This window comes from Corvus brachyrhynchos, unplaced genomic scaffold (genome assembly GCF_000691975.1).
Source record: "Corvus brachyrhynchos isolate BGI_N302 unplaced genomic scaffold, ASM69197v1 scaffold50, whole genome shotgun sequence".
NCBI lineage: Eukaryota > Metazoa > Chordata > Aves > Passeriformes > Corvidae > Corvus > Corvus brachyrhynchos.
The window spans coordinates 1,741,603-1,768,299 of NW_008235964.1; the positions used below are offsets into that span (position 1 = coordinate 1,741,603).

Consider the following 26,697-nt stretch of genomic DNA (forward strand, 5'->3'; position numbering starts at 1 on the left):
CAGCAGGATGTGGATGGATTTTGAACTTAAGTAGAACTTCTTAAAATATATTGGACTGAAGGTTAAGTTTTCTAATGCATTAGTACTTAAATAATACAGAAAATAGCTTTTTTTAGATGAGATGGTTCACCTTTACTCAAATATACATAATTTTCAAATAAATGCTAAAAAAAGCATAGATATATAAAATTTAAAGAGAGAAAACATGTATACGAGAAAAGTAAAAGAAAAAGACTTTTATATGTGAAGAATAAGTAAAGACTAAAATTCATGTCCTCTCTCTCTTTGTTTTTCAGCGCCTTGCTAAAGAAGCAGAGAAGTACCAAGCATCACATCAGTGGAGGGATGAGTTTGGGGTAAGCTTCGGTTTTTCTCCTTTTAACCTTCTTTGATTTTTCCTCTTTGAAATGTTAACTGTAGTCTTACAAATGTGTTGTTTATATATCTACTACAGATGGGGTTACTGACTATGAATGGGCATTTTATTTAATTCAGTAAACAGAGTCTCAGTCAGGGTGTCTAGAGAATAAAGTGAACTTTTCCCTTCAGAAGCTCATCGGGAGCTTCACAGACCCAGGGATGTAGCTCTGAGTTGTACACAAGACATTTGTTTGTTTTGACAGACAGGGAATGATTACAGAGAAGGCATCTGAGTGATGGTTGTTATCAGCTAAAAGTGTGCTTATGCCAAACACTGAAACAGAATCATAGAAAAAATTTTTACAAGTTGTCTTTTCCTTATGTGAAGGAAAAAAATAAAAGCAGGAAATAACTTAATAGAGAAGGATTTGGTTATCTGCATGACTTGGGAGTCATAGACTATTTTTTAGAATACTTTTCTATATTTAAATAACTGCATCTCTCAGTATTCTAGTACTGCTGAAAGAGGCTCAAACGTGATCAAACCTTAAAATATCTTCTTTAGTAATTTCAGACTTTACTGAAAAATAAGTGACATGATTTTAAAATGTACAACATTGATTTTTTTATTACCAATCTGGCCAAATTAATATTGTGATGCATGATTATAAGCTTCTTAATTTTAGGCTATAGTTCCCTGCTAAGTGTTAAATTTATTTTATTTATTATGCTTTATTCCATGTTCCTTCAGAAATTAAAGTAGATGGTAATTTTACATGGTGATGCTACAAACCGAGACTGTGTTTGCACATCCGCGAGAATCACAGTGGCATACAGTTAAATGTACAATGGTTTTCTAAGAACTTTGTTGTGCTTTAAACCCAGCTGACAAGTAAGCACTGCACAGTCACCTGCTCACTCCCACTGAATTGGGATGGGGGAGAGAATTGCAAGAGTAAAAATGAGAAAACTCATGGGTTGAGATAAAGACAGTTTGATAAGTAAAACAAAAGTTTCATGCAGAAGCAAAGAAAAACAAGGAATTCTTTCAGCACTTCCCATGGGCAGGCAGGTGTTCATGCATTCCCAGGAAAGCAGGGCTCCTTTGCCCTTAATGATGACTTGTGAAGACAAACACCATCACTCCAAAAGTCCACCCCTTTCCTACTTCTTCCCCCAGCATTATTTGCTGAGCATGGTGCCATATGGTGTGGAATATCCCTTGGATCAGTTGGGGTCCGCTGTGCACCCCCAGCCTCCTCACTGGAGGGGCAGGGTGAGAAGCAGAAAAGGCCTCGGTTGTGCAAAAGTACTGCTCAGCAATAAAAAAAAAAACAACACCAGAATTATCAACATTGCTTCCAGAACAAACCCAAAATATAGCCCATGCTAGCTACAATGAAGAAAATTTATTCTAACTCAGTCTAAACCAGCGTAAATGTTCATTCTGATCCAGTGTTACTCAGGCACTTGGAGATCTGAAACCTGACAAGAAAGCCCCAAGATTAGGCTGTGTGATTCACATAGGAGTGACTGGCTTTAGGAGTACAGAGAGTCTGGATACAGCCTGAATCCTTTTAAGTGTGCTCTCTGCCCAGGCACAGCTTCTAATACACGGTAAAACACAGAGCACATATTCCATGGAGATGCTACAACAAGAATGCTGCAGCGACCTTTTCTGCTAATCTCTCTTGTGAATAGAAAATAAAAGCTGCAGGCTTGATGGACTCAGTGCAGAACTCTGTGAATACAGTCAGAATCTCATTCGAATCATTTTTCTTCTACGGTACATTCTGGCGCCATGTCAACACTGCCTCAGCTTTTGTTTTTCTATTTACCCATTTTCTCACAGTAGAAGTCAGTCAAACCAAAGATGCTTCAGGTTTTATCTGAATTCATTTCCAAGGACACTTCTCAAAATGATTTGGAAATGTGATTTTATATTAATGTTGTGGTTCAGGGAAAGACTATGATCACTATTGAAAAAAAAAATAGTGGTTGGATTTATAATAAAGTACCTGCAAACTGGGATTGTACTTTACTGTTTTGAATTTGGATCAGAACACTGTGCACTATATAATAACCTTGACATTAGGTTATGCAATTAAATTTCAAATGAATGTATTAAGCCTAATATAATTCAATTTGTTCCATTTTTGCCAGAAGTAATCTTTCTTCTCTTCTGGCCTACTTTTTAGAAAATGCCTGCTCAAATTAGTTTGCACACAGATCTTTCTGATAAACTTAATTTTCACTGGAAGATTCATTCTCCTAATGGCTGTGATGGAAAATGGAAGATAGACCGTGAAACTTTCTGCAGTCGAGGGTTCTTAAAGTACTTCTGATAGGATTATGGATGGTCTACATCATGCTGCATGAGGTTCATTTCTCATCCAGGATTTGGTTTTGGGTGATGAAAGCCCTTCCTGCAGCATTGCACATGAGTCACTGTAGAAAGAAACTCATGGGACAAGCTATTTCTGCTTCTAATGAGCTAGTGATCAGCAATGTCCTTGACAGTCAGATTGCAGCGGAATAATAACCTATGGAGTTTTACGGAGAAAATAGCAGGAGCATTCCTCCTGGGGAAGTGTACATGGGCTGACTTGAGTGGAACACAAGCAAAAAATGAAGGGCAAAGAAGGCTGACTCTGGGACCAAGGTCTGTACAGAGATACAAGGGATGTGTCAGTCAAAAGACCACCAGGGTGCCTGTTCTAATACCTTATGCTAAATATGAGTGGGTTTTGCACAGTTCACAGCAAAAGAAACATGCAAGCATTAAAGATTTTATTTTTAGGTTAATGTCAAAGTATAATAAAAATTCAGCATCTTAGATATGGTCTTTTGAAATAAGCTAGTACAAGGGAAAAAAACATATTTACTTGCACAGACTCTTTTTTTTTTTTTTTTTTTTTTTTTTGTTTCGCCTAATGATTTCGTGTAAAGGCTGTCCAGATTGTCTAAAGAGCAAAATTTGCTTGTCATTTAGAAAAATGGTAAGGAGACTCTTTAAAACTATTATTAAACTATTTACAGACACACAAATCCACATCTACTAAAATCCCTTTTCTGTACTATTTCTAATTGAATGAGAGTATAATTTCTTCCATTGTTTTAAGTATTATAGTATATTAGATTCCAACTACTTCAAGCAGACCAAGCAATGAAAAACAAAGCAAAAAACTTAAATTTTGAGTCTTTTATAAATCACAGAATCACAACATGGTTTATATTGGAAGGGACCTTAAAGCTTATCTTGTTCTGACCCCCCTGCCATGGGCAGGGACACTTTCCACTAGACCAGATTGCTCAGAGCCTCATTCAACCTGGCCTTGAACACATCCAGGGAACTTCTCTGGGAAACCTGTGGCAGTGCCTCACCACCTACACAGGAAAGAATTTCTCCCTAATGCCTAATCTAAATTTACCTTCTTTCAGTTTCATAGAATCATAGACTGTGCGGAGTGTGAAGGGACCCATCAAGATCATCAAGTCCAACTCTTGGCCCTGCACAGGACACCCCAAGAACCACACCATGTGCCTGATAGTCTTGTCCGAACACTTCTTGAACTTTGTCAGGCTTGGTGCTGTGACTACTTCCCTGGGGAGCCTGTTCCAGTGCCCAACCACCCTCTGGGGGAAAAACTTGTTTATATCCAACCTAAATCTCCCCCAACTCAGCTTCAGGCTGTTTCCTTGGGTCCTGTCACTTGTCATGAGAATGAAGAGATCAGTACCTCACCTCATGAGAGCGTTGATGACCACACTGGGATCTCCCCTCAGACTCTTTTTCTCCAGGCCAAACAAACCAGGTGACCTCAGATGTTCCTTATACGGATTCCCCTGGCCTTCCTTTGGACACTCTCTAATAGCTGAATGTCTTTTTTATGTTGTGGTGCCCAAAAATGCACACAGCACTGGAGGTGAGGCCACTCCAGAGCAGAGCAGAGCAGGACAATCCTCTCCCTTGCCCGGCTGGCAATGGTTGGCCCTCCTGACTGCCAGGGCACTGCTGGCTCTTGTTCAACCAGGACCCACAGGTCCCTTTTGCACCTGCCCTCCAGCCTCTCATTTCCCACTCTATAACACATTCAGGGTTGCCCCATCCCAGGTGCAGAATCTGGCACTTGCTCTCGTTAAACTTGATCTGTCTGATGGCTGCCCATCTCTCCAATATGTCGAGGTCTTTCTGCAGGACCTCTCTGCATTTGGGGGACTCAACAGCTCTTTCCCAGTTTAGTGTCATCAGCAAACTTCCTTAGTGTTCCTTCGAGTCCTGATTCCAAGCAATTAATGAAGATGCTGAAGAGAACTGGGGTGAGGATGGAACCCTGCAGAACCCCACCAGTGACAGATCACCAGCCTGATGTCCCCCCATTCACTATAACATTTGTGCCTGACATGTGAGCCTGTTGCTCACGCACTGTGTAACTTGGTTATCCGGCTGTGAGCTGGACATTTTGAAAATCTAAAATGAGTTAAGAGCATGTATCTTACATATTTACCATTAGTTTTAGCTAAGTGACAGAAAAACAGATCATAATGGATGTGGGTATTTTTCACTGATAATTAAATATCAAAATAATTTTGGAAACTACTAATTAATTTAATAAAGGTATAAAGTTATTCAAAGCAATTAAGAATAATAATTAAGAATTATTAATTAAGAATAATAATTAAGAATACCAAATGTCTTCTAAGTTAAAAAGGGAAAAAAAGAAATATTGGACTGTGATGTGTTAATTCCTGATGAAGCACAAAGTTGGTTAAAATAGCTGAACTGCCGTTTGCTTGTATGGCCCAAAAATAATACTTACCTGTTAGAAAACTATTAGGTCTTAAGAGAATATTTGTGAAGTTTATGAAGGCAAAATGAAAGTGCTTAGGTTCAGACAAATGAAGAAATCCCATTCTCTGTTTCCTACTCCATTGGTACTGTCCAATTCCCCAGCTGCCCATGCAGCTGTGGGAGTTAAACCTGCTTGAATGTTTTAGATTAAAGCAGTTACAACTCAGAGGTACAAACTAAAGAGGTATCTAAATGAAGCAGCTTTGTCAGTTTGAAATTTCTTGTACACTACAAATTGAAAGGGGGATGGTTTTGACACTTATGAGGGTCCAATTATTTTTCTGGAATAAAGACTCATGAAAAAAATGTATGCAAATTGAAAGAAGGAAAGGAGAATTCTGCATAAAGTAATTGCTGTTATTCCCTGAATGAATCTTCTACAACTACATTTGATACCACACTTGATTGCCTTGCAATGGTTGGTTAAATAAAGCAATTTTGTTTCCAGTTGGGTTGCTGTATTAATTGTACTTACACATGTATAAACATAAGGGGTATCTCATTGGTATTTTAAAAGGGGAGTCTGTATGGATGGCCTATTAACATCTACTTATTTATACAGAGAGTGAAACTTAGGCTTTTAAGAATTAATTATCACATTAAAATGCCACATGAAAAATTCTTTCAATATGCTTTATCACTTAACCAGTAGTGTTATTTTATATCCTTCTGTGTAAATGATGTTTTTCTATGTCTTGGTAATTTTGAGACAGCATTTACTCCAATGATAACATGTAGGCTGGTGTTCATGTACCAACTGGGCTAAAAATAATGACAAAAGGTCATGGGAGTATTACTTTGGAATTATGGTTTGTTTGTTTATTTTTTTCTAGTAGAAATTTTGGCTGCATAAAACTGTAGTGAAAGGTTGCTCAGCAAAGAAACAGAAGATGAAAAGTATAACTAAGATAAAATAAGTCTTCTATCACCAGAGTTGATCCAAGCAGTGACCTGCAAGAGCAGAGCAGTAGTAGGTATCTCTGTTGTATCTTGCAGTTTGAAGATTTTCAGGACTGTCTGTAATTTATTTTGGATGTTACAAAAATGCTAGAACATTGTATCTTAAAAGCCTCAGGTGGAAAACAAACAAACAAACCATGAAACTTTCAGCTTTGACGCGATTTCATTATAAAGAGGCAGTTTACTAAACGTATTTTGTCTCTTGAAAGAAGGAAAACTCTGTGAAGAAGAAAAACTAGAATCCTTTTTCTCTCATCTCTTCAGAGAGAGGATACAGCTCTCTCATGGCTTATACCTCTGATAATCCTCTTCTGTGCAAAGAGCATCTGTGAGAAATGATACAGTTGAGATTTGGCACCAGACCTCCAGCACAGAGAACTGGTCCTCACAGGTGCAAAGTAGGTGTGGGATCCTTTCCTAGTAAGTCATACATACTTTATAATTTTGTGAAAGTTATAACACTAAACACAGGCAAAGTGTGAAAGCTGTCTGTGTCTTCACACAATGTTTTGATCCAAAACTCAGTGAAATAAATCTTCAATTAATTTTGATTCATTTTGGATAATGTCTCACATTTCTAAGGTCTCTGTGACTTGAAAAAAACATCCAAGTGATCAATTTAAATTGACGGATTTAAATTGACAGATGGTCAATGTTTTAAGGAGGATAATATTCTCTGAAGGGCTGTGTGCCACCTCTTCTGTGACCTGTAGCCTTCATTTGTGTATAATTTAAATTAAATGTGCCCTATATTACTGAAAAGAATGAAATAACATTTTTTTTGCCAGTGATTGCACTTGGACATCTTTCTACTCAGGGGATGAAGCTCTGTTTGAGTGCACTGGGAGTAGTAGGAAGGTGAGGTGAAAAGTAAATAAGGATAAATCATATTTACTGAAATTGTGTGGGTTTAAGGGTTGTTCTGATGTTTATTTGAAGTTTATCAAATCACTTATACCTGTTCGAGTCGTGAAAGCTCACTGTGAATGTTGCAGGAACACGTATTTCTGCAGTTTTCTACAATGTTTGTCTAAGTGAGACAGGAAACACAATAGCTACAGCCTTTGGAACAAGCTCACCTCGGCTTCCCAGGATCTCCATCATTAGTAAGGAGAGTTTCATCTTGGTGTAGAAATCCACTGTGAACACGTCCACACTGAAGCCTGTTGGGAGACATGGCATAAGTCTCACCAGATTAGTGCAGAACTTGTCTGGCATTCACTCCTGGGAGCAAGATCCCACTGTTTACTTGTCTGTCCCCAACATCCTGCCCCTTAGTGTTTGGATTCTTATTTCAAAAAGTCTCGGTGTACCCTCTGGTTTACAAATATCTAGCAGGCACTAGTTAAATAAAAGAAAAACATCTTAAAGAAAATTAAAAAGAAAAATCCAGGTCATTAGAAACCTTTTTTAAGAGTACTGTTGCTTGCTATCTTGCCTGGAGTTTTATAACTTCCTAGACTCTCCCAGGTGTGTCTTTCAGTCTAGAAATCATTGATTTTCCTCCAAAATATGGGCTGCCACAGGAGAGCTCTTCCATGCTTTTTTAAAATTATGTATCTGATATGTTCCTGTATGAGAATTGCACCAATGAGTGTTAGTGTGATTAATTAGACTGGTAATCCTTGATTTTTTTTTTTCCTCCACACTTCAGGAATTTTAAACCAATTAGGAAGCTTATGAGGAAGAGAGTGGTAGCAGTACAATCAGAATTATTATATATAAGCAGGGATTTTAAATATGTAGCTATAGAGGAGCTAGCTTTTGGTCTTTTGGTATTGGTTATTTACCATCTCTTAATAAGCTTACCTTCAGTAAAAGAGTGTAACTTTATAATATAAATCATTGCAAAGTTCTCATGCACAGTGAAGTGCTTCACTGGTTGGAAACTTGCCAAAAAAGCTTTTAGAGTAAAGCAAAGAAACACCTTCAATCATTGTTGAGGGCTTTCAAGCATTCCATTTTATCTGAAAAATCAAATATGTTAAAGACATCTAATTCACTTTTTACTTATTGACCCGACAACTCATTTAAAAAATGTGCAGCTTCTGAAAAAGAAGTGGAAGGAAGGATCTAGGTAAGAAGAAAAGAAAGAAAGGTGTGATTTCTATTATCAAGCTGCCATACGTATGCATAATCACCTTCATTTTGAATAGGCTTTAATGTACTTTCAGAACAAACATCTTATTAAAAGCAAGATATGCTATTGTACTCAATTTATTAACATTCTGTAGGTTCTTCAGTTTAAAATGGAGAAGTACAATATGCTAAGAAAAGCTTTTGCAGGCTGCTATTGTGAGCATTTTCTAAGAGTTCATTGAATTTGTGGCACAGATGAAGCTAGCTGGTTTTTTGATTTTACCTTTCACCCTCAAATTCAATTGCTCATGTAAATCTGGGATAAGTAATTCATAGCACTTTACTACCTTTGATGAATCAGAAATGGACTTCAAGGATGCTGTTTATTTTGTCTGTAAGCTTTTTTGTGAAATGTTTTCATTTCAAAGCTAACAATATATTTTTCTGTGGTTTATCCTTGTCAGTATAACTAGGATCTGACTAGTTTTCTCAGTTTCCAAGGAAAACTCATTTCCCTGTTGCTCGTCACATTTTATTCTAACCCTTTTTACACTGAATTTAGGAAATGAGCCAATATTTTGGGAAAAAAGAGTATTAACCAACTTAACTTTGTTGTCAATATTTATTAATTGGAAGAGAGAGATAATGATATTTTTAATTAAAACTGAAAAAAACCTGATATAATTGAATATGCACAAAAAGTTAATCAATGGCATAAGAATCAAATATAGCTTCTCTTAATGAAGGCAGACTTCTAAGTTTGAGAAATTCAGAAATTCAGGTTTGGTTCTTACTTCAGAGAAGGAATGCCATTCATAATAGCAAACCTTAGAGATTTTTTTTTAAGGAAGCTAAACCCAAATATGTTTGAAACATTTCCTGCCAGAAAGAGCAAATACCATGAATATATAGATATGGACTTCTACATGTATTATTTAATATTAAAAACAGAGCTTTTCTGAAAGTCTGAGATGAATGGGTTGGATTTTTGCAGGTGGAGATATTTGTGGGTTTCTTCACTCCACTTGTGGTTTTTTTTTTCCAAATGACAAAACCACTGGCATCATGTAGGCCCTGGTATCTTACCTTATTTTGTCTCAAGATTCCTGTAAGATACTAGATGAAATTTTGGCTTATCTTTATCAAATCTCATTACCTTTAGAAAAGGACCTAACAGGGGAGTTGGAAAGTTTCCATATTTAAAACTTTGTAGACTTCTACACTCCCAAGAAGCACTGTTCCTAGAAAAGAGGCTTGTGCAATGGATGAGAACAGAAAATGTTTGATGTCTGCACTCTTTTGCAGTTGAAATACCACAGAAATTTTAATAGATGTTTCATTTTGCATAGACTTTCAAATGCTCTGGGAGTGCAAGACAATCCTATTATTAAGAGCTGCATTTGACTCATGGGATTTGGGAATTCTTAGCTTTCCATCTCCTGAGTATAATGCAATTCTCATTAGAATTTAAACAAAAGGTGAAAATGTGTCTCTTTTATGTCCTGCAAATGATGATATGTGATTGAAGTAGTGTCAGATATTTCTGTAGACTAAGCCACAAAGCAAAAGACGTGCATAACACAGAGCAGAGAAATTCTTCAAAATTAGCAATATCCTAACAAGTCCTAACATCATATAAAGAAATGCTTAAAAATTCTACCTGATTTGACCAGAAATGTATGTTAAGCATTTGCTTTCTTTTTTACCAGGTATTCTTTCTATCAGCTATGGGCAAATAAGAGCTCTAGAAATAAATAAACAAATCTAGGTCTCATTGGAGTTATATGAGGATTTATCAAGTCTTGAGAACTCTGGGCCACCTCTGTGACTGTGATTCATGTGTTTGTAGAACATACTATCATTCTGTTTTAATTTTCCTATTTTTTAGTCACAAATTATATTGCACTGAAATACTATGAAGTGTAACTTTTTTTTAAATGTGCGAATAAATATAAAAATGACCAGATCAGATCCTTGCTTTTAAAAATGGGTGAATAATCCCTGATGAATTATTAATTCAGGTAGGATTGTCTTAGTCCTTTGGGCATTACTACTTCTCAGGAGGGTAACTTCAGTTTTGCATTTCTTAAGAGTTACACATGAGTACAGTAGAACTAAAAAGTTTGGCTCTATTGATATTCTTCTGTGCTTGCACAAAATTCTAGTGTTTTCACCTCATAAAACTTCTTGTACTTTGCCCTTTTTTGTGAGATTTTTCCTACATAAAAATTTAAAGAAAACTTCCAGCAAAAGTTTTCTGCCAGACTGAATGTTCTCCATAAAGGCAAATTTAATTTAATCTAATTTGCTATGGGCATCGTAGCTTAAATGACCTCTAGACCTAAAGCATTCTAAAATACTCATAGAGGAAGTCTTGCAGAGCACTTCCCCACCTTTCCAATAGAACATTTCAGTTTTATTTTACCAGTATTTGCAGATATTTTGTCCTAAAGCTGTGTTGCTGCAAAAAAGGGTGGTTTGGTTTCTTTTCACTTTTGGTGAGGGATACCAGCAAAAACCCCAGAAGCTGGATTAAGACTGAAATGTTTTCAAAACCATATTATTAATATATTTATTAATCCCAAGTGATGATACCCATTTCTTCTGCTGGCAGTTGCTTTGACTTATTTTCCTTAATACAGGGATCACACCACATGGGAGATTTAATTCCAAATACTTCCAGTCTCTCTTGGTCTCTTGTGTTTTGGGTCTACATTAATTACATCGGGGCATGTAAGAGTATATGAGCATGCAAAACCTGTTGAGATGATCTTGGAGGCATGTAGAAAGCCAGACAGAGTATTACCTCCTGCAGACCTGCCAGCACAGTCATTTGAGAATGGTTCCTGCACATGCTGTGCCACAGAATGGGTCTGGGCATTGCTTAGGTGTCTTGGGGGCAGCTGTAACGAGCACGATATGGATGAAAGCAGAGTGTGTTCAGGATTGATCTGTGTTTTATTTTGAAACACAGACATCATACTCTCTGTGAAGAATAAAGCATGCTCTATCCTAAAAAGTCATGCAGTTGCACATCAGTAAGCATCCTGTGTCAAGAATAACCGCCAAGAGGAAATATTGTTCAAGAGAAAACAAGTTTTATTTATAGCAATAGATACATAGCATTTACAGATAAATTAACCTTGAAAATTGGAAAGAAAAGTCCATCAGTTTAGTAGTAAATTCTTCAGACATTCGACCAAGAGCAGTAGGAAAAAATTCCCTCTATTTCTGTGAAAATATTTACAATATTATGAATTATGCCATGATTGTGAACTATGAATGCTGCTTTTATGAAAAAATAACTATGACATGGACAACACAGGATTTCCTTTACAGATTCACATCAGTAGTTTTTGCTGACACGGGAACAGTTCACTGACTTACATGTCCTGGTAAGAGTAGAGCAGTGCAAATCCATTAATCTAATTGAGCTGGTGTATGCTTGTCAAGAATAGAATGTCCTCAATTCATTCAGTTCCTCGTGTCATCTCTATATTGATAAGAAAATATTAAGCTAAATACAACTGAATTCATCAAATCCTTTTATTTGTACATGAGGTCTGCAATATTGTATTTTCAAAAGCTTTAAATGTTTTAATATGAAACAGAGCAAATAGTCTTCTTTCTTACTTCAAGATAATGGATTAAAGCTTACAGATTTCTGAGATATTAGATATGCTTTTCTGTATTGCTCAGTGTTTATAAACAACGTTCAGGTGATAATTTGAGAATCAGACAAATTTTAAGATTGTGCTGGTCCTACTTAAATGGGTGGGAGTTATTTTTATGCACATATAAATTGTATAAATTTTCCTCTGTGTTTATACTTGCACATGTATTTATACATGTATCTACATGTATACATGCTCAAAGAGATCATCTAATAGTGTTTGTGTATTCATGTCTATGTACAGGAACACACATTTAGCTGAGTCTCTTGGAGGTCTACAAGGAACTAAAGCTGGTGGGTTCGGATCGTCTGAGAACACAAGTGGTTAAACTAGAATATGCCCATACTTTTGAAATTTTGCCTCTTTCGTGTTTTAAACTCCAGGAATATTTTATATTCAGTGTGAACAGCATCTTTGTGTCTTACTGCAGGAAGGAAGTCCTGGCCCTTGGAGTCAATTTGCATGGTTGATGAATGCTCACTCAGTGCAGGAATCCATGGTTTACTTACACCTGTGATTTTCAGTTCACTGTGTCCAAATAACACACAGACTGCTGGTCTCATAAGGATAGTTTAGCACAATGCTGATACAGTGTTAGATCACTGGACAAGTGTTTGGAGGTATTTGTAGTACAATACCTGCTGAAATAGTTTTGGAGGGCTTTTCTAGGCAAAAAGTAGCTAAGTTAGGATGGCTTCTGCTCATATAGTTTTTTGAAGCTGTAACAGTTGTCATGCCATCAAGTTCAGTAAACTTCCTAAAGTGAAACCAAAAGAAAACAATCCCCAGCCAGGTGGATCGCAGTTTGTAACGTGAACTGTGTAAAATGAGAAGGGACTAAAGGAAGGCAAGGCAAGGCAAGGCAAGGCAAGGCAAGGCAAGGCAAGGGAGGGGAAATAGGCCCAGGAAATTTTGCCTGTTACCAAGGAGGTCATTGATGGGAGAAGTTTGGAATGACTGCTTTGCTGCAATAGTCTCCTGCTTTTCTCTGCAGTTTTCACTGCTGTGTCTTCTCTGAGTGTGAACAGAGAATGGCATCACCCTTGACAAGACACTTCACCCTTTTTTGCAGCATTCCTTCTTTCCTCTTCAGCCTAAGTTTCCCATCTTCCATTACCCCTTTTTAAACACTTGTAGTTTCTCCCTCTCGTGCTTTCTGCAATCTCAGTTCACGCATCTGTAGTACTGTGCAATGGTGCTGTGGAGAGCTGAGCTGAAATAGTCTCAAGCAACACAGCATAAATTTCGGGAAACAAAATGATGCATTTCTTCAAACTAAAATCAGTTTAATAGATATTTTCCAATTTACTTCATACTCTCTTCTTCACTGTGATCTTCCAGTGCTAATCTCTTTTTCCAGTAGCCTTCTTGGTTAGGTTTGCAGGAGCCTTTCTGATTGTCTTTTTTTTAAAAAAAAAAAACCTGCCTTAATTTCATTTTTTTTGCAAGAGAGAGCTATTTTGCTTGTTCAAAATTTCTCACATTGGCTCTTTCTTCACATCTTCATACTTCTGTGATATATCTGTCTGTCCACCCTGAATTCTAAAAAAGAGATGAATTCCAAAGAAGTGCTAATTTGTAAAGAATTTGAAAGTGAATAATACAGTGTAAGGGCCCAAACTTACACGTGTTAACATAGATTCTGATGGGAATGCTAAAATGCTGTGAACTTCAATAAGTCTTTGCCTAGAATAAGATTCATCTATATAAAATTTAAAATACTTTTTGAATTGTGTGCAGTTTTTGAACTAGAAGGATGTGCAAATCCATAACTAGGTGATTCCTACTCTGAGTTGTTAAAGCCCAGGACTGTTCCCAAGGAGAGATTGCTGTTCTCTCCATCCCACTGACAGCCAGCAGCCACCAGTCTCGCTTTCAAAGATTTCTCTGTATTTCTTTGCAGTTTGTGGCATAAGCATCAAATACCTGATGAGTGAAAAACCCTTGTTGTGATCTATGTAAGGAAACACAAACCTCTTTTCATTTAGTGCAGTTGTTAAGATTGAGAATGAGAAACATAATAGCAAGATGTTGAAACGACTCTTAAATCCTATTTCTCTTGTTCATGGCTTCCAGCATACCAGTGTAACATCAATAATTAAGAAGAAAAGTAATTTTGTTCTAATTATTTGTGATGTGAGCCTTTTGCTTGTAGTGATTAACTGGAAAAGTCTTCATCATATTAAATAGTAAAAGAAATGTTTTCCAGCTGCCGGCTTGTCTTGTGCCACTGAAGTACTCCTGAAATAAGGTGTGCTCCTGAAGCTTTGCTTTATTGCAGTGATTGAGCGAAAGATGTGCACAAAACAGCTGCCAAAGCTGAATAATTAAATTATGATTCCTTCTGTTCTTTATTAATTAGGTGAGCTTGGAATAATTCTTAGAGCCTGGTAACTGCTGTCCAGAGTTGTTTTCTCAGAGATAGGGAAAAATGATTTAAATTAAAGTCTTAAGAAAGATTTGTGTTTATAAGATGCCCATTAAAACAATTAACAGTCAATATGCCAGACATTTGTTATGTGGGTAAGCCAAAGCAATCTGAAAAGAAAACATGGCCTGACATATTCTGAAATTCATTACATTTTTCACATTTAGGAGGAAATGGAGAGATTTCTTAGGGTTTCTTCCTAAAATTAATGCAAATTGTGTAAAATGAGCTATAGGAATTGTTTTTGGTTTTTTGGGCAGTTTCTGGACACACTTGAAGCAACAATAAACTCAATGAAGAATTGATCCAGACAGGAAAAGAGTTTTTAAAAAATATATATTAGAAATCATTAATTTTACAGGTCAATTTCATCATTGAAAAACGTGGTCCAAAGTTTGGATCATACTTTCATAATTTATATGTGAAAATCTATTTTTCCTGTGTTACACAGTATTGTAATACCCTGTAGAAATCTTCCTATATTTTAGTTTTTATCTGCGGACAAAAGAGTAAAGAAAGAGCTGTATAAGGCTCTCTGCTCATGCAGTTTAAGGAAAATTATGCAAAATGTTGACATTTTTCTATTCCAGTGAGATTCTTAAAATATATTAATGTTATCTGGGTATTTTTGCTTAGACTTTAGTTACAGTGACTTTGTGTAATATGTTTCTTGTGATATATGATTTTTTTTGTGAAGATAAGCCTTGGAATATACATAATTCAGCCACTCTTATGGATCACCAAGAAGCTACCCTCTTGAGTTTTTACTCCATTTTAGTGTCATATGCCTAAAATTTGATTCCTTTTTGTAACAGCTGATTGCAGCATTGGTAAACGTGGTCTTATTTGTTGGCTGTATTGGATGGAGCACAGTGGCAATGTAACAAATGTACACAACTTATTTTGGGGAGAAATTCTACTAAATGTTTGCCTATTGAATGGTAGAAAGAATTTTTTTCAAAGTCTTTTGTAGATTTGTTGGAGTTGGAGGACTGGCATATTTTCTATATTTGGTTATGGTAGTGCAGGAGGTTCATTACATCCCAGCACCTACTTAAATATGAATTCAGAATGCCAATTTCTTGTGAATCCAAAGCAAAATTATGTCCAAACTGTTTAACTAGGCACCTGTACTCTACTAGTCGCAGTATTTACAATCTAGATAATATGCAAATCAATTTAGACTTTTTTATTTTATTTATATTTTTTTATATTCTTTCATCAACTAAAGAAAGTAGTGCTGAATAATTATAATAAACATACTTTGCTGCTTTAATTAAACTGATCAGATAGTGTGATATAGAGGTTAATTAGCTGCTAACAAATTAATTTCATTTTCCCACCTGGAAATCTGCTTTGTAATCACTTGCATTTTGCCTTATAAAGAGAAGTCATTTGCAGTTGCTTTTACTTTGAGGAAGTTACTGTGATGAGGAAATTAGCAGTTTCCTGGACCTTTTGGAAGAATTTATTTACCAAAATTAAAATGGATTTAAAATATTTTTGTTTCTCAGCGTTGTCTCTGTCTTCCTTGCTTTTGGCTTAGAGGACTGGAGGAAGAATAGAGAGGATGGTTATTTCTATCTCTTTACATATGTAGCTGGTTCTTTTAAATTTGGTAACTCCAGAAGAGGCCCCTTATGATTTTCTTTCCTGGTCATTTGTGACACATGCAAGTACCTAAAATCCTAGGTTTTACTGGGGATCAAAATATCATTCTTGATGATAATTCTTCAGCTTGACTAACTAAAACAACAGTCAGCCTGTGATATCGGCAACTATACCAGAGAATAATACCAATGTGGTTTTGCAACTAAATTTTCAGTCACTAAGTGTTCATTCCTGCATGAAGTATTTGGCCTTTGATGCTTAATTGTTTGCCACATTTGATTTGTTTCGTTCACCAGTTGCACTAAAAAATTAAATTTTAAAAAGCCCCCAAAATTAAAAACAATTCATAAAAAAATAGACTATCCTTACCAGTAGGGAAAATGCCAAAATTCCATTGTTATATTAACAATTATCTGCAAGTCGAACAGAGGTCTCTGTTTGACTACAGACCATTGAGCCAGAGGATGTCTTTATGCAGAAATTGTTCATGGGGTATGCTGTATTCCTTCAGAACAGAGAGCTCTGTAGATTTTGATTTGGGTGTGTGTTTGTCTGACTTGTATTTCTCATCATCTTATGGGCTCTATTTCATTTAACCTCACACATTCAACTACTTTTGACTTTTAATTCTACAGTCAAAGTGCAATTAGTACTTGAAATGTATTCTTAACTTTTTTTATGAAGTTAGGTATCATCCTGGCAGCTTAAGTAGTCCAGTGGCAGTTTCTAACAGTTATTCTTACAGTGACAAATGCCTCCAAATTGGGGAATTTTGTTTGACATGGAGAAATGTTGCCTATTCTTGAGAGTTTCTACGATGAATTCCAGAGATCTGAAGGCATAAGTACTCTTTCTAGTGTTTGTTACCCTTCTTTTTGAGGTTATGCAGGTAACCTTAATACTCTTCACTACTTCCCTTTTTTCTAAGTAAATCTATAATGTAGCATAATATGGACACTGAGGCAAAAGAATAAAAAATCCTACTTACTGTATCCTGTGAAAAATAGCACGGTTTCCTCTTGAGATTTGAATGTATATAAAAAACTTCTTACTCAGCTTTATTAATTATAATTTGCACGGGACAAATTAAATCAAGCAAGGTTAAATTCAGCATGTAATCAGATATTGTCACAGGGAGCAGGGGGACACGAGGAAAGGTGTCGCTGAGAAGGTCAGGCCAGTGAGTGGAGCAAGCAGTGGCTGGGTGGCAGCACCATTTTGCACACACAGTCACTGTGCACAGAGTAAGCTGAGACCTGCCCTGGTCACAGAGCTGATGAGTTGGCAGAGCCTAGCCTGGGGCATGTGGGATGTCAGATACCTAGAGATTTATGTTGGAATCTCAGATATTTCCAAAGTTTTAGATTCTTCTAAGTTTAGACTTCAATGAACTCTTTGAAGATCTTAGTTTTTAACTCAGATATCTAAAATCTGACCACCATCGGCACTGCTGTCTTTGGATCCAGATTCAGATCAAAATTCCTCAGAATCGATGTCAAGGGCTTGAAAGTATATCTTTCATAGAGTGTATTTTTATCTGGATTCTGCATGTGTGCATTACACTTCTCTGTTTATACAGATGCCTTATATAAGCCCTATTATTAGGCTTGTATGTTTTAGTCCCGCTGTCAAGCACTCAGATAATTGATAAATTACTCATTTTATTTATCACTCTGATGCATCTGTGAATGGTCAAGTGACCACCTCATGAAAACTGTCTATAAATTTGAAGGTTTACGGATTGATAATTTCAGAGAAGGAATAACCTGTAGATGAATGCTGATAAAGTTGATCTTTCTCACCATTTAAAGGAAAGGATATTCTATGACTAAGAGTGTACAGCACCTTTAATTCCCCTTTATGTTATTTGCTGTAATCTTTACCTTCAACTTTTCATTTCAGTTATTAGTCTCAGTGGAATCTTGGGAAAAAACCCTTTACATGAATCTGATAAAAAAGGCTTGTCATAAATTATAGTGCAGACCTGGAAGGTTTTAATTAGTGTATGAAATTTAATATTCTGACAAAGCAGTATTTAATCAAATTATGTTTGGGGGAAAAACGTTTCACCCAAGTGACTCATTTGTCCATATTATGGGTAATATAGTACATATTTCTTGATTGTTATTTCACTGTTCAATTTTTTTATTTTAATAGTTTGATTTTTAAAATATCTTGTTTCTATGTCCAGTTTCAAGATCATGTTTTAAATGCACTTTCTAACTGGTTTCTTACAGCCCATGTTCAGGCAGTGTAATTGCATGCATACACTGTAATTATAATTACAACTGGTTTACTATACTGCCTGAAATTTTGTTCACTTTAAAGACAAGTGATAAATCAATATTTTTGCACACGGATACTGAAGGGAAAAAAAAGCTATTAGCTGCTAATCCCCTTATTTTATATGTGTAATTTCACTTACATAAAATCACAAAGCTGTAACAAAAGAGATGGTAGTAGTTGACGCTTTCATTATTTTTCCATGTTTGCAAGCTTTTATTCCCTAATGTTATCCTCTTTAAAGATAAATGTAATATTTTTATGTGTGATAGGCCATATTTAGCTTTCTTTTCTTAAAGGTCTAATTGTCCCTTAAACTGCATGTCAGGCTGTATAAAGGATTAAACTAAAACTGCCTGGATTATTTGTCATAGGATTTATTAGGATAGGTTTAAACCTTAATTACCCCCAAGGTATTAGAGTGAAGTTTTTTTAATACACTTCTTTATCCTTTAAGGGGATACAAGGAATTTTTTTTTTTTTTTTAATTAAAGTGGATATTTTGCCCACACTTAATGAAATGCCTTTTTAGCATTTGTAGGCATTTACACTAATTTCCCTTGGTCTGCCTATAAAGAGTGAAATGGACCAGTATTATTAATATTTTAATTGCTTCATGCTACGCAAAAGGACTACCAGTTCTTTTACTAATGTGACTGTGTTTTCCAAGTGTGTGGGATTAATATGATTTTAAAATATTCTCCAAATTTGTATCTATAATTCCAAGAACTTATTTGTAAACTGAAGAGTCAAGATCAGACTTGTGTTTGCAGCATGGTTTGGTTTTTCTCAGATTTTAATTTCTTTCTCTACCTCTTACCTGCAAACTAAAAGAATTCTCACTACTTGCAGATTACCTGCAATATAGAGCAGTTTTTATACATTGCCTCACTTTGGGTGCTTTAGCACTTCTTGGGTAAATACTTAGAAGTCATGGGAAGTATCTTGTTTTAAAACAAAATCCAAATAAACATATTTGGCTGTAATTTCAGATTTTAAAACATGAACTACTAATTATGCGGTAATATATATTTGCAATATAATCTGCTACACTAATTTTAGGTTTGCCTCCAGGGGTTTCCTGAATAAAATCTTTGAATTTTGGAGACCTTTAACAAATGCTCCTCTGTTTTCTTTTCTGAGGGAGCTCATTATCTTCTAGCATCTCTGTAATGGCTAAAAGTGAATTTTTTTTACTTCCACATTTTATCTACAATTGTTTTGGAAATGCATCTTTTAGGGAAAAAGGATAATTGTGATATATGTCAAAATTAATACATTATATTAATTTCTTATGATATAAAAAGCTGAAGAAAACCTTTTTTCCTTTTCCTCACCCTTTCTTTATTTTTTTTTAAATAATCTATTTATTTTCTTGTAGTTCATTATAGAGTCTCATAAAGTTCTAGAATTCACTTTAGGCCAATCTCCCCTGTAGGCATAACCCCATTTTAGGCTGCATCTCAGGACCTGGGTTCAGCAGAGCCTCTAGGAAGCCCATGGATAGACCTGAGCGTTTATGTAATCTTTACCACAGCTTCAGTGAAAGCAATGTTTCTGAACAGACTGCATTGGATGTTTGTTGAAAAAGACTTCAAAAAACAATCTTTAGACTAGTTGGTGGAACACGTATGTCATGAAAAGTTCTTGGAATTCTAGCATAAGGTTAAGAGAGGAGATTTCCCGCATACACCACTACATGACAGGCATGACCAGGAGCTTTCATTCTGGCACTTGGTAAAGGAGGATGTATATCTCTAACCAGCAAAATGGCATAAATATACTACTACAATTTTTGCTGTACATAATTATCTGTAGTGTCCAACGTCCTGTTGCAATGTGATCCCTTCTCGTTGTTCTTGAAAGACCTTGATTGAAAAAAGCATTATTTCATGAGATGAAAAGCCAGCTTCAGCTGCATTCATGTAATCCTGAGTTGAGTTTAGGCATTTATTTGTTAAGTCAATGGACTGTGTCTGTAAACTTGCTCTGTAGAGAAGCAAAATCCGAGGGTAAGTTAGTCTTGGTGTGAGCTCAAATTTCATCTGCAGATACTCTGAAAGATGATGTTTTCCCATGCTTTTCTTCTACATGTCTCTTTAAATCTCTAGACACAGAGATTATAAAGATCATCGACTTTGGATTTTGTGTGTTGAAATTTAAGAACTTATTAATATTACCCAATATGTAATGTTTCCCATTGGACTTGTTTTCTACCCTGAGCTGGAAAACAGAGAAGTAATGAAATGAAAAACAATGTAAAGATAGTGGAATAATCTCACTTCAGCAGATAATACTACCAATGAAAGTGTGGAAGAAAAATTATGATAGAAAATAAAATAGTAAGAGTCAAAAATAAAACATTTATGACCTGGTCCTTAGTGTAATTTTTATATGGCTTGCCTATGTCTTTCTCAGATACTAAACCTTTTTGCTTTGAAAGGGGAATTAAAGATGTTGAAAACTACCCTTCACCTTCCCAACTGCAGAGATTTTTTACAATCATATGCTGATACTACACAAAATTTTTTATTTATGCATGTGGTCTCCTAAAGTCTTTCTTTCATTCATTTAACTTCAGGACTGTCTTACCAAATCCCTTCAGTGGTGAACAGAAGAAGCAGTGAGTCTTTACCCCCTCTCGCTCACAGCATTACTGGATAAAGAACAAAAATAAATATCTAGGATATTTACACTGTACCTACGGTTTGCTGACCAAGTTTGCAATATTACTTGGTGGCAAAAGTGTACAACAGTGGGAAGATTAAAATTCCTTTTGTCAAGAAGTTAATAAATAACTAAACTACTCACTTGAGAGTCAGCAACAAAGCAATTTGTTCTTGTCAACTAGAAGTGGTTAAATTATGAAAAATTGTCCCCTAAAGATCTGAGTGATCCATTAATCTAATTTGTGACCCGTACAGCATTCAGTGTGTTGTAGCACTGGCTATCTCATATTTTCTATATTAAGAGTAGTGAGATATGTCCAATGTCAGTGTCAGTTTATGCATTGTATAGGTAATATTTCCAGGGAGGGTAATGGACTACAAGATATGAATAGCCTCACAAAAAATATCTAAGTCATTTGGGCAGGGAGTGTTTATTTTCATTAACTTGTAAATTTATCAAGTTCCTGAAACATAATTCTAATAGGTGATTTTAAAAATACTGTTCAGTCCAGTAGAGATAGACAGTAAAGCTATGCCAGCTTTGAGAAATTTAAACAAATAAAAAAACCATAAAAGACAAAGAAAATATAATTGTGAAAACAAAGAATCATTTTGTTTAAGTAGATAAAGAGAGTTGTGTCTATTGATGACTGTGTTAAAAATCCTATACAATAATGATTTGATGACAAGTAAACAAGAGCAGTGGAGAGGGGCTCAGGAAATAAACTCATATCTAGATGAGAGTCAATACAAGAGAGGGCCTAATAGAAATTGTGTTTCATGAAAGCGTTCCTTTAAAAAACGAAAGCAGTAAACCAAAACAGTTAATTATGTCTGTATTGCTTTTCCTGCTCTCATTTTTACTGACAAAAACCTTCTAGGGATGAGACTGTGAGGTAACTGCTCTAATACAACCTGACATAAGGATTTGTGATGAACAATTTTTTTTTTAATTAATTTCTTTTTTTTTTTTTTTAAACTAAACAGATGACCTTGTGGTGAAAACACTTGTGTTAACATTTCTAGCTAGTATCAGTCAGAGCTGGATCCTTTGCAGTTTCAAATGTTGCCTCCTAAAGAATCAGAGGGGCTTTTGAACCAATCACATTTTTTACAGAGCAGTTATTTTGTACATAACTATTTACAAAGTGAAGAGGAACCAAAGAAAATAGAATCTTTTGCCCTGACTTACTCAGAGACTTCCACAAGCATTTTATGGTCTTTTCTTTACAACAATCAAGTGAATAAACAATTAGCTTCAGTCTTTAATGATGAAAAGAATTTCCTCCTGTGTCTGTACTGCCTTGAGATCTATCTTTGTTGTCCAGATACCAATACAAAACCAACTGTCCTATGGATAGAAGAGTGTCTTGATGGAAAAGCAAAAAAGTTCATTTTGAGGGAAAAGGATGAGTTTGTGTTAATAGCATTTACCTCAAAATGGCATTTAGCTGATCTGTAATATATTTCATGTTTGACTCCCTAAAAGGTCACAAAGGAGAATAAATGATATCATTGTTTACAGAATGAGTAAAATTATGGTTTGTATAGATGAACTGCATTACCTTGTAATACATGTCATACTTCTTTAGTGAAAGTAAAAATTGTCGTTGGCTTACCCACTTGAAAACTGATTACTGAAAGCATTCTTTCCTGTTGTTATTTATAAAGGAGAACACTTTGTGTTCAACTTTTTATTTAGATACATAAAAGGTATTACCATAAACAACTGAAAAAAAAAAAAGAGACAATTTTTGGAGGTCAACAGCAATCACCTACTTTAAGCACACTGCTGGATATGAAGAAATGTAACTTCTCCTTTTCTTTATTCAAAATCTATAATGGTACTTAAAAATACTGTGTTCATACATGTCTCTATTTCATACAGAATTGCACATAAAATTGATTGGTTTTATTCAAAAAGCTTTGGGCACATTGTAGAAATTCTATTTGGTGGAAAGCTGCTCCAGTGATTCTAAGTCTTCAAGGCTCTTGAATGGTTCAACAATGTTTAAACAGAAAACAAAACTGTATTCCATAGGACATACCTCAATTTTCAAACTCCTGTAGAAGTTAACACTGAATGGAACTTCTGACTGATTTTGGAATGGCAACTAGCAACCTTCTCCTTCTTTGCTTTGCTTGAATTACATGGTACAGTGTTTCCACAGAGCTGCCAGGATCTGCTCTACACTCCAACAGCCAGACTCTCCTGTGATGTATTTTCACAGATTTTATTTTCACAGTGGGAGGTGAATAAAACAATAAACATGTGTGCAGCAAATACTTACTCCACTAAGCAAAGCCTGTACCTCGGTGTATCTATTGCCTGCTGGATGTCATGGTGCATAAATCCCCTAATTGCACAGTGAAAGTCACATGTCTGTGACAGAAACAGCTTATGGAAGCCTTTTATGAGCTCTGGAGTTTGTCCAATGTTATCTGTACTTTTCTAGCTGTGTTTTGAGCGACTTATGTATCCTCCCACAGAAGAACCATTAAATTAATGAAGTTAAGCCTGAGCATGGGAAATTGTGCATGCAACAGAGAGAAAGCAAAGATCAAAGTCTGTCATGTTTCAAAGAGAATACATAAAGAACTGTGGGTTTATTTCAAAATCTATCTTACAATAGTAGAGATTATTGCTACATAAATTTATTTTCTTTTTCAAACTAACAGAATTACTTTTCTTTCTCTTACAGAATAATGATATAATCTATTACAATGCAAAAGACGATCAGAATGATGTAAGTAATATGTTTCATTTAATTACATTGCCTGTAATCTCAGAAAATTAGGGGATTGAAAATATTAATGAAACTCTAAGATGATAATTTAAAGATTTGGCAGAAGCAAAAAAGCAAAAAACTTAAAATGTCTTCAAAAGTTTCCTCAAGAGCCAGGCAATATTTTATGTTCTAATTCTCAAAGTCTGTCTCCTCTCATACAGTTTGAATTACTGGTTAGGCAGAAAATGTGCTGGAGAATGAAGATCCTGACAGCAGTATAATTCACTTTTTGAAATGTAATAAAATCATAATTGTAGGATTGGTGAATCAACATGATAAATGTAAATAATTGACTTTACTCTGAAGGAACCATTTCCTGGCCTTATTTTCCAAGATCATATTATATTGTTCTGTGTTCTTCATAATAAAATTTTTATATGAGGAGAAAGAAGATGTGAAATGTTACTAAATAATTATTTTCATTCACTTTGTGATCATTATGTGACTGTAATAAGATTTGGGAAAATTGAAAATCCAATCACAAGATTTAGAGTAAATGTATGATACTTCAATTCCTGATTTACTAAAACTCTTACTTTAAAAGGTTTGAAGTCTCCTATCTGCCGTTAATTGTTAAAAAGGCAATACAAGTTATCCTCACCTTCACTGGAGATAATACAACTGCTTGTCTTCATTGTAGATTTTATTTATAAAACCATAGAAAAATGTTGTAAATGTATTAATCAAAATTGCCAGCGTGCTTCATTTGCACTTTTTAATCAAGTGTACTTTAGAGATTGATGGCATCACTATTGTAATTGATGCTTCTGCTGTAAGGCAATTAAGGTACATAGATCATCAAGCAGAACTTTTTCATATGGTTGTATAGAGATATGAGTACTTGATTTAAGATACCACAAACTACTGTCCTGGGTTTTAAAGTTTGCATGATTTAAGTAAAATTCATTAGTAGTAACCTAATTTGAAATATATTGTTCTGTTCTCATTAAATTCACTGGGATGGCAGATGCTAATTTTCTCTGGAAACAGAATTTTGAAGCTTAAATATTGGATTTTTAATCTAAATATACCAGATAGTGATGGTAGACTGTGGTGTGAAATAAGAGACTGTGATGTATCTGTTATGATTGAGTAGTACTGGGAAAGGTCTTGAGATTACCACTTCTACAACCTAAATCCAAATCTGTTAGGCAAGCCAGGAAAGGAAATACTATTTCAGAGTTTATTGTCTTTGTTTTTTATCATTTTTTTCCGGATATTCTTTTCCTTTCAAGAAAAAAAGTGCACACACACCCACCCTAAAAAAAATTTTGTTAGACCATATATTCTGTTTTATTTCTGTTTCAGTTTTAATTTCTTTATATGTCCTTTTGAACTATTAGAATGAAGTTTATAATAATGTTTATTGTCAAGGAGTGATAAGGATACAATTGTCTTTTTTAGTGATAGTGGGTTTTTTTTGAGAAGACCTTCATCCAGATCTCAGCTATGTATGCAAACACCACAGACTCTTCTTCCCTCTTCCTGCCTGAAAAAAAAAAAAAAATGCTTGAGACAGATTTTTTTCTTTCAATATTGAGAAATTTTAATAGAATCATCTCTGAAGCACTGGTTGGTAAAACTGTGTTTGCAATCCATTTCTTTCTGTCTCTAGGAAGTCCAGACTTTCTTTCCTCTTCCATGCTGTGAGCCTTCATTTATTCACAGGAAATGATATTGTATTTATCTTTGAGTACAATCAAGAATAATTAGTAGCAGAAATTAATTTATTTAAATTAGACATCTAAACTAATCTCTGTGAGTATCTCTAGAAAGCTGTTCAGTTTGTTTTGAGACAGATGTCTAAGGTCATCTGAACTAAATCAGTTCTAGGTGTGTGTTCCTCTGTGTTGACCAGGTTCCTATAACAGATCCTTCTAGATCTTAACTTTTGGATGTTGAAGAATTAGAAGAAATTAATCTCAAAGTTCTGGCCTGACAGTTTTTATTTGTCTCCACTCATCCTTTGAATATTACAGCTTTTTCAGAAGAGCAATCCTCTTAAAGTCTGCGTATTTCTGTGGTGTATGTTTACACGCTGCAGTACCATTTGCTTTCCTTCTTCCCGTTTCCATACCACATTCAGTAGATCCTTCTCTCATTTTTCATCTGCTGTCATGATGGGCCTTTTCAAATCTAATGACTGGGTTTGCTTGTACTAAAAAAAATAAAAGAGCATGTGGAGGCCAATCATTCTCTGGCCTTTGGATTTCTCAGTCTCTCAGATAAAACGATCAATTTGTAACCCCGTAGTCCATCAATCAGTAATAGACCTTTTGTACTCTTTATCCTACAACAGCAATTATATTCTGCTTGCTTATTTTCCCCTCCCCCCCAGTGCTCTATATAATGTGTGAGCACTTGATGATAATTAATGAGTTTTATCCTCACAACAAGGTAGGAGGTATTGTATTCCCATTTTTTACATCTCGTAGGAAGATAATGGCCAAACTTGTAATTTAATACAGGTCTCCCAGGTTTTCATCCATTTTCCTTTTCCCAAGAACCCTTTCAGTTTGATATATTGCAGCCTGTTTGTGCACTTTAATTTGCAGGTGTCAACAGCTTGTTGTATTTGGACAAATGCTGCAGTGCTTATATTGGACAACTGAGTAGTCCCACATTAAGCTGCTCTTTCTCATTAGTTCTCATATTGCTTTTCCTGTTTTTTCATCTTGTCCTTTGTACCCCTACCTTATTTATAGTAATTTTGCTTCACTGCTCAATTCTTCCCTCTTCTTTATATTGGTCTCCATTTTATTTCCAGTTTTTCCATATCTTGTTTACAGATTCTTCCTAATTTTTTTTTTTTCTGTTTCCTTGTGTTCAAATAATCCACAACTCCACCATGCACTGAATTGCTCAGTTGCCTAATTTTCTTTTATCCCAAATTCTTTCCTTAATGTTTCTCTCATCTCCTCCTTGCATCTTGCTCCTTTTCCAAAATTTTTAGTGTAATTTCTTATCATGGTTTTATAAACTTTTTCCTGCA

The 26,697-nt window shown here is 35.3% G+C and overlaps 1 protein-coding gene across 12 annotated transcripts in view; it reads left to right on the forward strand.

The window, feature by feature from the left end:
- CACNA2D1 (calcium voltage-gated channel auxiliary subunit alpha2delta 1) overlaps window positions 1-26,697 on the forward strand; it is a 364,954-nt gene that overhangs the window by 167,934 nt on the left and 170,323 nt on the right. For all 12 annotated transcript variants that reach the window (XM_017727845.1, XM_017727857.1, XM_017727868.1 and 9 more), the window contains exons 4-5: window positions 297-356; window positions 23,619-23,663. In XM_017727845.1, coding sequence (XP_017583334.1) covers window positions 297-356; window positions 23,619-23,663 — 105 coding nt within the window. The remainder of the gene's footprint in view (window positions 1-296; window positions 357-23,618; window positions 23,664-26,697) is intronic.